The sequence below is a fragment of the Heloderma suspectum genome, chromosome 2 (genome assembly GCF_057233095.1).
Source record: "Heloderma suspectum isolate Gila_16-S chromosome 2, 16-S_ref, whole genome shotgun sequence".
Lineage (NCBI taxonomy): Eukaryota > Metazoa > Chordata > Lepidosauria > Squamata > Helodermatidae > Heloderma > Heloderma suspectum.
The window spans coordinates 242,224,292-242,236,373 of record NC_139459.1 but is presented as its reverse complement, the minus strand read 5'-3'; the positions used below and the strand labels follow the sequence as shown (position 1 = coordinate 242,236,373).

At 42.8% G+C, this 12,082-nt stretch overlaps 1 protein-coding gene across 1 annotated transcript in view; it reads right to left on the bottom strand.

The window, feature by feature from the left end:
- The window catches only part of WWC1 (WW and C2 domain containing 1), a 128,875-nt gene that overhangs the window by 35,210 nt on the left and 81,583 nt on the right, over positions 1–12,082 (bottom strand). Inside the window, exon 9 of the mRNA XM_084838626.1 lies at positions 3,435–3,677. Within this exon, the coding sequence (XP_084694752.1) occupies positions 3,435–3,677 (243 nt within the window). The remainder of the gene's footprint in view (positions 1–3,434; positions 3,678–12,082) is intronic.

Genomic DNA, 12,082 nt, shown 5'->3' with positions numbered 1-12,082 from the left:
ATGCCAGATGCAGTGCAAGATCCCAGACTGAACTTCTGATTCCACAATGGCAAGTTCCTTACACGAACAGAGTGTGTTCCTCAGAATTTCTGTTTCAAACTGGTCTGTGGGACCAAAAACCCAAATGTTTCCACTTAGCCACTTCATTTTGGGTATCCTTTAGAGTTCTTAGACTCATAGTTTGAAAATGAATTATGGAAGTTGTCTTATATTTAAAGAAGAATTTTGTGACCTGGGAGTAACATCCTGTACACAATTATTTTAGTTTAGTGAGGAACACTGTCTCTGGTCCTGAAGGCAAGCCTGAAAGCTTTAAATTTTGTGTTATCCATTAATCAGTGTTGGTTTAATAATAACAACAATTTGTTAGCCAACTCTTTCATCTTCTCTGAATTTAGTTTTACAACTCATAGAGAGTATAACTAATATACACTTACTAAACAAAATGCATTTAAGTTTATTTTCTACTCCATACGGAGCTGAAATAATGCATTCCTAGCAGTACTGTTAACAAGGTTTGGTCCTTTCTTTGTTCTTTGAGGAGAAACTCTGTGATAACCATTCCTGACACACAGATCTACTTTGTTTCTCCTCCTCTTAAAAATGTGTTGGGTGAAACCAGGTGACCCAAATTAATAAATAATTCTCCTGAAAACCCTGAAGTCTAAGCATTCCCCCAAGGGCTGCAATATACCAAGGCATATGGACACTACAGAACAACTTGATTCTTTTCCTGTGCTTGTGGACACTCAGAACATTATGATGGCGAGCCCATACAAATGACCACAGTATCCTGTGGTAATCCCTCAGCACAGAATAGCTAGGTTGTCTGTATACATACCAATTGACAGGGAGGATTTTACCATAGAACAAATGAAGATATGTGGCAGAATGTGTGAGAAAATGGCTGCCTGTAACTACTCAGTGTCACCTTCACAAGCAGCAAGGACTAATTTTAGAAGAGAAGGTGTTCCCCGCCCCTTTTCTTATCTAGACAAGGCAGTCAAAGAGCTGGACTGCAGCAAGTGATGAATAAATATCACATATGACCTGAGACTCAGGATTCTGGAATATTTCAGATGTTTGACGTTTTTAAATCCCACAGAAATGCCTTTAGTTCATTTGTGTGGGATGACTGTTAATTATGCACAGGAAGAAGCCTAAAAAACCACATACAAAAAATAAAGGACAGTATGTTCAATTCATTTTTAGTGAGAAGAGCCTGACTGTCAGAAACATCATTACAGACTCTAAGCAATATCCACCTACACAACAGGTCTAAAAAAACAAGTTACATGGAGGTTTTTCTACCCTGTTACTACTGCATTTTCCCATGGGACTAACAATACAGCTGAAATGGTGATGCAGTCTTGCTATATCCAGGAACCAGCTATACTTCTCTTTTAGCAGCCAACAGAATTACAGGGGACAGAGTGGGAGATGTGGCAGCTTTTACATGCTTGATAGTCTAGTTCTCAAACTGAATTCCTCCCAAAACTTCAGTTCCTATGGGGATAACATTTAAAGAAGCATTTAAAATTTAAATATAGCTACAAATCTAATGTCTCTTTGTAACTGTCACATATTGCTTTTGGCTAAATATTAAAGTAAGGCAGCACAATAAAGCCTCAAACCAGCATTTCCATGTCCATATTACATGTACTCTGAAGACAGCAACTTTATGGATATGTTCACCATGAAAGTACAGGTTTTCCCACAGTTTCATATTGTTATGTTTCAGTCTTGGAATTAATATCAGGAAGATGTCATTGGTATCTACAGGATTCAAGCATAGCACCACTGATATTTTTAGAGTGCCAAAACCAATATTTTAGCTGGTGAACTCCAAGTCTCCTATTTCTCTCCCTCCTTTCCCCTGCATCAGTAAGCAAACTCCAGCTTCTGTCCTGTCTCATGCACATTCATACTATTGTTGTCTCTCCGGATAGCCATTTCTCTCTCATGCTGTTATGGGTCTCTCTTTCTCCACCTATCCGTCCCCCCTCTCTCTTTTCCTATCCTCCTCACAGATTGAGGCTTGCAAGCTGACTAGGATCTCACCACTACAAACCCAATAGATCAATTGTTTTAAATTATTAAAATTATCTCACAAGGGCAATTTAATCTCTATTTCACACGGGAGAACAAAGGCTACTGACAGTGAGCACTGAATCCACAGCAAATTGTTGATATTTTCATGCTTCATAAACAGAGAAAGCATGCATGCCACTGCACAACATCTGAAACTGGGTTCAGAAATAGCAAGGACTAGCTAAGGTGCCAATAGTGAAACTGCTATCAAATTTGCCATGGATTCAGTTGCCACACAATCATGCGAACTGGCACTGAAATAAAAGGGTTGGATTCCAAGAGTGAGATGAGTTCATACACAAATGTTCAACATTCAACGAATGCAATGATGTGACTTGCACGTTCATGGTGTGTCATTGTTAGGGCTATTTAAAACAGCTTTCACATCACCTCAAAGATTTTGAACAGTTTATACTATTTGCTACAGATCATCACATGAAAAAATACATACACATGTTGTTTTGTAAGTCATGTGTCTCAAGTAATACAGAAGAGATCATATCTAACCGAAAGGTTTACAAAGAAGTTGGTGCTGGGGAGAAAAAGAAGGAGAGAGGTGGCCATTCAGTTGCAAACTGTGAACCTGGACTGCAATATAACTCTTGGGCTGTATCCTTGCTTATGGACACAGATTTTTCATAGAAGAGGCAAATAACTTGAATCACATAATAAACAATAGGAATTCTTCATGTTTCTAACATTGTAACACTTTATCAATATACATCTGGGAATTGCCTCCATATAGGGGGATTGAGCAAGCAAGGGACTCCTGATGGCTAAAGTGCTTCAAGCAGAATGGTGCCCAACTGAACCACACCTGAGCAGCGTGGGTCAATGTTGAAAATCTCTTGTTCCAGCAATTGGGTAAACTACCCACATCTCAAATGATTGAGGAACAGCTGAGAGCAGCAGCCTGGATCCTGTGGTGAGGTATATATACTCCTTTGTCTGGCAAGACCTCATGGGGCTTCAAGGAAGACAAGGGAGCATGTGCTGCTCACAAGGTCACATTTTCAACCAGAGGGGTGGGCAGCCAGGAAAGATTCTTCCAGTGACCTGTGTTGTGTTGTCCAAGACCCTGCCTGGGAAAGTGAATCATGTGGGGCGAAGACTCTGGAATCTTAGTTCAGTGCTAAAAGCAAGAGGCCTGCTCCCCTGTCAGTATCTAGACTTCCCCTACAATGTCATATGGAATTACATTATTTAGTCTGCAAGAGATTTACTAATTCACAAGAATAGAGGGAAACCACCATTTTGCTACTTAAATAAAGAAAAGTACAAAGCACCAATAACATTTCCTATTTCGACGGTAAACAAAAGATCCAGATGTTGAATGGTTCTACCTTTCTGTTAAAGCTTTGCTCTGCGTATCTCTTGCAGCCTGAAGATCTTCTTCTAGACATTTTCTTTCCATCTCCAGTCTTTCCACTTCACTCTGAGTCCATTTTCTAGGGCTAATGAACCTCATCTCCTTTAGAAGTTCCTCCTTCTCATTGATTAACATTAATCGGTCTCGTTCAGAATCTAGCACACCAGGCCAGGCTTCACTATCCAGTTTTGCCAACTGTATCTTTAAATTTGCTATTCTATAGGAGGAAGAAAACCAATTAATTTTGTATGTTCCTATTAGGCATACTATTAGCTCTCATTTTAAGAGGATACTTTTCAACTAGAGAAATACTGTGAGGAGATTAGTACATAAAAATGGTCGAATTATTCCAAGCTATAATACTGGACAATTTGGTACTGAAGGTTGCAGTTTAAGCTCTACTCATGTAGATTGTGTCTTAATCTATTGACACAAGATGGCATGTAAAGCTTTGGCTGGTGCTTTATACAGAAGCCATCTTTCAAGATACTTTTTCAAATTATTGAGCTTGTTTCCCCTACCAGGGAAGCTGCTGCTTAATTAATTTAAATTCTATAATTAATAGAAACCCATCCAAGCTGCACTGAAGCCTTCTTTGCAGCCATTTTAATGTTCAACTGCCTGATTAACCACAACATTGTGTTCCAGTGATGAATTAGCAATGGCATTGGTTTATAATCTGTGAATTCCTCCATGCATTAGTAAAAAGTACATTCTAAGAGGATTGGTCAGTTGTAATTTGATAACTTCTACTATCAGCACACTAATGGTAAAAGGTCAGGTTTGTTCATAATATTCTGCCATTTTTCCATCTTCAAAATAACACAGAATTATATGCATTTTACACTGTACTGCTTATAAAACTAAACAAACCTTCTTAGAAGTCATACATGGATTTTTCCCCATTAGTTCACACTTTACAAATTACCTGGATCAAAGGTGTGATTCTACCTAATCTGCATACACCGACTAAGAATTTTAGTTACATCATTCATACATTGCAGGGATGGGGAACTTCTTTTAGCTGAAGGGCCAACTTCCATTTCAGAGAACCTCTCAGGGACTGCATTCCAATGGTGGACATGGCTAGGCAAAGGGGTTAGGGCCAAACATACAAAACATACCTGTACAGTGTAGCTTAAATGCCTTCCTGCCAGTAATTAAGCCCTGGGAGGGTCATGCCAATCTTTTCAAATGGGGATAAAACTGCACAAAAGCCGGGAAACCACCAAATGATTAGTGGTTGGGGAAAGGGATATATCCATCAGGGAAGCCCCTGAAAGCTGGTTTGGGCCTCCACTCCTGATATGATGTAATGTACAGATTTATTTTACCAGGAAGCACCAGAGCGAGCAAGTGTGCTGTCTCCCCTGTTCTTGCCGCTTACACTTTACATCTGGTTTGGGAAATAACTGAGGAACACCCCATTCCTGGATGGTTGTCATGACATGTGAACCCAGAACTCTGGGTTGTTGAGGATTAAATAACCCAGAATTTTAAACCAACAATAAGCCATAGTTCCTAGGTTGTTTCCCAAAAAGGATGTAAAGTGGAAGCAGCGAGCACTCACTCACTCCCACTGTAACCTGGCAATCCATGGGTTAAACAACTCACAAATTGCCATTATGTGCAAACCAGATCATTGTATACCACCATGGGGGTCCTTCTGAGGACCAAAAATGGATTGTTTAGTCATTAAGTCGTGTCCGACTCTTCGTGACCCCATGGACCGTAGCACGCCAGGCCTTCCTGTCCTCCGCTCTCTCCTGGAGCGTGCTCAAGTTCGTATTCATTGCATCGGTGATGCTATCTAGCCATCTCATCCTCTGCCGTCCCCTTCTTCTTCTGCCTGCAATCTTTCCCAGCATCAGGGTCTTTTCCAGGGAGTTTTCTCTTCGCATTAGGGGGCCAAAATATTTGTGCTTCAGCTTCAGTATCTGTCCTTCCAATGAGCACTCAGGGTTGATTTCCTTTAGGATGGACTGATTTGACCTCCTTGCAGTCCAGGAGACTCGTAAGAGTCTTCTCCAGCACCACAGTTCGAAAGCATCAATTCTTCGGCGCTCAGCCTTCCTTATAGTCCAGCTCTCACAGCCATGCATTACTACTGGGAAAACCATAGCTTTGATTATACGAACCTTTGTCGGCAAGGTGATGTCTCTGCTTCTTCCTTTGCTGTCTAGGTTGGCCATAGTTTTCCTCCCAAGGAGCAAGCGTCTTTTAATTTCATGGCTACAGTCACCATCTGCGGTGATCTTGGAGCCCAAGAAAACAAAATCTGTCCCTGCTTCCATTTCTTCCCCTTCTATATGCCAGGAAGTGATGGGGCCAGATGCCATGATCTGAGTTTTTTTAATGTTGAGTTTCAAACCAGCTTTTGCATTCTCCACTTTCACCCTCAACAAGAGGCTCTTTAGATCCTCTTCGCTTTCTGCCATTAGGGTGGTATCGTCTGCGTAGCTGAGGTTGTTGATAATTCTCCCAGCAATCTTAATTCCGACCTGTGATTCATCCAACCTGGCATTTCTCATGATTTACTCTGCATATAAGTTAAATAAGCAGGGCGACAATATGCAACCTTGTTGTACTCCTTTCCCAATGTTGAACCAATCGGTTGTTCCATGTCTGGTTCTTACTGTTGCTTCTTGACCCTCGTACAGGTTGCTCAGGAGACAGGTAAGGTGGTCTGGTACTCCCATCTCTTTCAGAATTTGCCACAGTTTGTTGTGATACACACAATCAAAGGCTTTAGCGTAGTCAGTGAAGCAGAAATAGACATTTTTCTGGAATTCTCTTGCTTTCTCCATGATCCAGCCAATGTTGGCGATTTGATCTCTAGTTCCTCTGCCTCTTTGAAATCCAGCTTGTACTTCCGGTAGTTCTCGGTTCACATGCTGCTGAAGCCTAGCTTGTAGGATTTTGAGCATAGCCTTGCTGGCATGTGAAATGAGCGCAACTGTACGGTAGTTTGAACACTCTTTGGCATTGCCTTACTTTGGAACTGGAATGTAAAGTGACCTTTTCCAGTCTTGTGGCCATTGTTGAGTGTTCCAAATGTGTTGGCATATAGAGTGCAGCACTTTAACAGCATCATCTTTTAGGATTTTAAATAGCTCGGCTGGAATACTGTCATCTCCGCTAGCTTTGTTGTTACTAATGCTTCCTAATGCCCACTTGACTTCACTCTCTAGGATGTCCGGCTCAAGTTCAGTGACCGCACTATCATGGCTATCAGGGACATTCAGATCTTTCCTGTATAGTTCTTCTGTGTATTCTTGCCACCTCTTCTTAATCTCATCTGCTTCTGTTAGGTCCCTGCCTTCTTTGTCCTTTATCATGCCCGTCTTTGCACAAAACGTTCCTTTGAGATCTCCAATTTTCTTGAAGAGATCTCTAGTCTTTCCCATTCTGTTGTTTTCCTCGATTTCTTTGCATTGTTCATTTAAGAAGGCCTTCTTGTCTCTCCTTGCTATTCTCTGGAACTCTGCATTCAGTTGGGTATATCTTCCCCTTTCTCCCTTGCTTTTCGCTTCCCTTTTTTCCTCAGCTACTTGTAAAGCCTCATCAGACAGCCACTTGGCTTTCTTGCATTTCTTTTTCTTTGGGATGGATTGAGTTGCTGCCTCCTGAACAATGTTACGGACCTCCGTCCATAGTTCCTCAGGCACTCTGTCTATCAGGTCTAATCCCTTAAATTTATTCCTCACCTCCACTGTATATTCAGAAGGGATATGATTGAGGTCATACCTGAATGGTTTAGTGGTTTTCCCTACGTTCTTCAATTGAAGCCGAAATTTTGCAACAAGAATCTCATGATCTGAGCCATAGTCAGCTCCAGGTCTTTTTTTTACTGACTGCATAGAGCTTCTCCATCTTTGGCTGCAAAGGACATAATCAATCTGATTTCGATATTGACCATCTGGTGATGTCCATGTGTCGAGTCGCCTCTTGTGCTGTTGGAAAAGAGTGTTTGCTATGATCAGCGTGTTCTCTTGGCAAAACTCGATTAGCCTTTGTCCTGCTTCATTTTGTACACCAAGGCCATGCTTGCCTGTTATCCCAGTGATTTCTTGACTTCCTACTTTGGCATTCCAATCCCCTATGATGAAAAGGACATCTTTTTTTGGTGTTAGTTCTAGAAGGTGTTGTAGGTCTTCATAGAACCGATCAACCTCAGCTTCTTCGGCCTCAGTGGTTGGGGCATAGACTTGAATTACTGTGATGTTGAATGGTTTGCCTTGGATTCGTACTGAGATCATTAAAAAATGGATATTATTCTCTAAGTAATAGTTTTTAAATGCTATTTTTCACATATGTCCTAACTATGTCAGTCATATTAGGAACCTCATGGTGTTGATATTGTACCAAAATGTTTGGCTGTTGTAGCCTCAGAAACTGTACCTGCCTCAGGTATACTATAACAGGAATCCAATACTGTATTATCCACTGAGAGAGGAACAGGGGGAGTGCAACCCTGTTCATTCTGCTCGATTTCTCTTTGGCTTTTGATACCATCAACCATGGTATCCTCTGTGGGATGGGTATCGGAGGCATCGTGTTACAGTGTTTCCAGTCCTACCTACGGGGCCAATTTCAGAGAGTAACATTGGGTGACTATTCCTCGGCCCCTTGGTAATTGAGCTGTGGGGTGCTGCAAGGCACCATCTTTTCCCCAATGTTGGCCATTAGGGGATTTGGAGCTAAATGCCATAAGTATGCTGATGACACACAGCTCTATCTCCCTGCGACATCTGAATCAGGAGAGGCTGTGCAAGTCGGTGATCAGTGTCTAAACTCAGTAATGGGCTAGATGAGGGCCAATAAAGTGAAGCTGAATCCTGGCAAGATGGAAGTGGGTGAGTGGCTCCTGAGTCTGGAAGATAGGCGCATTGCCTGCTCTGGATGGGGCTGCACTCCCTCTGAAAGATCAGGTTCGTAGTCTGGGGGTACTTCTAGATCCATCATTGCTGCTGGAGGCCCAAGTGGCTGCTGCAGCTTGGAGTGCCTTTTATCAGCTTTGGCTGGTTTGACAGCTACAGCCTCTCCTGGATAGGGATAGCTTGGCCACAGTGGTTCAGGCATTAGTAACCTCAAGACTGGATTACTGCAATGCGCTTTATGTGGGGCTGCCCTTGAAGCTGGTCCGGAAGTTGGAGCTAGTGCAGAACACAGCAGCTCAGCTGTTGCCAGGAGCTTCCCCTTTTCAGCATGTAACTCCTTTGCTGAGGGAACTGCACTGGCTGCCTATTTGCTACTGGGCCAGGTTTAAGGTATTAGTACTAGTGTATAAAGCTCTAAACAACTTGGGACCAGGATACCTGAGAGAGCACCTTCTTCTTTACCAACCTGCCTGGTCACTGAGGTCATCTGAGGGCTTGCTCCTGGTGGTTCCACGTGGACCTATAGCCTGGTTGGAGTCCACCAGGAAGACAGCCTTCAGTGTAGCGGCCCCCTTTCTTTGGAGTTCCCTGCCTTTGGTGGTCAGGCAGGCTCCAACACTGTGTTGCTTTTGGTGCCTCCTGAAGATGTTATTTCAAGAGGCTTTCTCTGAGTGACCAGCTGCTGTTTATTATGTTCAGAATCTGTTCTTTTAAAAAGTTTAAATCATTTTCAATGGGGTTTTATTCTTCATCTTGTGAAGAATAAAACACTTCTCTGAAATCATTGATGTGGAGCAGTATATAAATCCCCTTCATGGATCACTGCCTTGTTGTGGCGAAGGGGCTTGCGTAACTCAGTGAAGCCATAAGCTATGCCGTGCAGGGCCACCCAAGACGGACAGGTCATGGCAGAGAGTTCTGACAAAATGTGGTCCACTGGAGAAGGAAATGGCAACCCACTCCAGTATTCTTGCCAAGAAAACCCCATGGAACGTATCACAAGGCTAAAAGAGATGACGCCGGAAGATGAGCCCCTCAGGTCGGAAGGTGTCCAATATGCTACTGGGGAAGAGCAGAGGGTATTTCCAAGTAGCGCCAGAAAGAGTGAAGCGGCTGGGCCAAACCCGAAAGGACACTCAGCTGTGGATGTGTCTGGTGGTGAAAAGAAAATCCGATGCTGTAAAGAACAATATTGTTTAGGAACCTGGAATGTCAGATCAATGAATCAAGGTAAGCTGGAGGTGGTCAAACATGAGATGGCAAGATTGAACATCGACATCTTGGGAATCAGCGAACTAAAATGGACAGGCATGGGCGAATTTAATTCAGGTAACCATCATATCTACTATTGTGGGCAAGAATCCCTTAGAAGAAATGGAGTAGCACTCATAGTCAACAAAAGGGTGGGAAAAGCAGTACTGGGGTACAATCTTAAAAACGATAGAATCATCTCAGTACGAATCCAAGGCAAACCATTCAACATCACAGTAATTCAAGTCTATGCCCCAACCACTGAGGCCGAAGAAGCTGAGGTTGATCGGTTCTATGAAGACCTACAAAACCTTCTAGAACTAACACCCAAAAAAGATGTCCTCTTCATCATAGGGGATTGGAATGCTAAAGTAGGAAGTCAAGAAATCACCGGGATAACAGGCAGGCATGGCCTTGGTGTACAAAATGAAGCAGGACAAAAGCTAATAGAGTTTTGCCAAGAGAACATGCTGATCATAGCAAACACTCTTTTCCAACAGCACAAGAGGCGACTCGACACATGGACATCACCAGATGGTCAATATCGAAATCAGATTGATTATGTCCTTTGCAGCCAAAGATGGAGAAGCTCCATACAGTCAGTAAAAACAACACCTGGAGCTGACTGTGGCTCAGATCATGAGCTGCTTCTTGCAAAATTTCGGCTTAAATTGAAGAACGTCGGGAAAACCACTAAACCATTCAGGTATGACCTAAATCATATCCCTGATGAATATACAGTGGAGGTGAGGAATAGATTTCAGGGATTAGACCTGATAGACAGAGTGCCTGAGGAACTATGGATGGAGGTCCGTAACATTGTTTAGAAGGCAGCAACGAAATCCATCCCAAAGAAAAAGAAATGCAAGAAAGCCAAGTGGCTGTCTGATGAGGCTTTACAAGTAGCTGAGGAAAGAAGGGAAGCGAAAAGCAAGGGAGAAAGGGGAAGATATACCCAACTGAATGCAGAGTTCCAGAGAATAGCAAGGAGAGACAAGAAGGCCTTCTTAAATGAACAATGCAAAGAAATCGAGGAAAACAACAGAATGGGAAAGACTAGAGATCTCTTCAAGAAAATTGGAGATCTCAAAGGAACGTTTTGTGCAAAGACGGGCATGATAAAGGACAAAGAAGGCAGGGACCTAACAGAAGCAGATGAGATTAAGAAGAGGTGGCAAGAATACACAGAAGAACTATACAGGAAAGATCTGAATGTCCCTGATAGCCATGATAGTGCGGTCACTGAACTTGAGCCGGACATCCTAGAGAGTGAAGTCAAGTGGGCATTAGGAAGCATTAGTAACAACAAAGCTAGCGGAGATGACAGTATTCCAGCCGAGCTATTTAAAATCCTAAAAGATGATGCTGTTAAAGTGCTGCATTCAATATGCCAACAAATCTGGAACACTCAACAGTGGCCACAAGACTGGAAAAGGTCAGTTTACATTCCAATTCCAAAGAAGGGCAACGCCAAAGAGTGTTCAAACTACCGCACAATTGCGCTCATTTCACATGCCAGCAAGGTGATGCTCAAAATCCTACAAGCTAGGCTTCAGCAGTATGCGAACCGAGAACTACCGGAAGTACAAGCTGGGTTTCGAAGAGGCAGAGGAACTAGAGATCAAATCGCCAACATTCGCTGCATCATGGAGAAAGCAAGAGAATTCCAGAAAAACGTCTATTTCTGCTTCATTGACTACGCTAAAGCCTTTGATTGTGTGGATCACAACAAACTGTGGCAAATTCTTAAAGTGATGGGAGTACCAGACCACCTTACCTGTCTCCTGAGCAACCTGTACGAGGGTCAAGAAGCAACAGTAAGAACCAGACATGGAACAACCGATTGGTTCAACATTGGGAAAGGAGTACGACAAGGCTGCATATTGTCACCCTGCTTATTTAACTTATATGCAGAGTACATCATGAGAAATGCCGGGTTGGATGAATCAGAGGTTGGAATTAAGATTGCTGGGAGAATTATCAATAACCTCCGATATGCAGACGATACCACCCTAATGGCAGAAAGCGAAGAGGATCTAAAGAGCCTCTTGTTGAGGGTGAAAGAGGAGAGTGCAAAAGCTGGTTTGAAACTCAACATTAAAAAAACAAAGATCATGGCATCTGGCCCCATCACTTCCTGGCATATAGAAGGGGAAGAAATGGAAGCAGTGACAGATTTTACTTTCTTGGGCTCCAAGATCACCGCAGACGGTGACTGTAGCCATGAAATTAAAAGACGCTTGCTCCTTGGGAGGAAAGCTATGGCCAACCTAGACAGCATAGTAAGAAGCAGAGACATCACCTTGCCGACAAAGGTCCGTCTAATCAAAGCTATGGTTTTCCCAGTAGTAATGTATGGCTGTGAGAGCTGGACTATAAGGAAGGCTGAGCGCCGAAGAATTGATGCTTTCGAACTGTGGTGCTGGAGAAGACTCTTACGAGTCCCCTGGACTGCAAGGAGGTCCAATCAGTCCATCCTAAAGGAAATCAA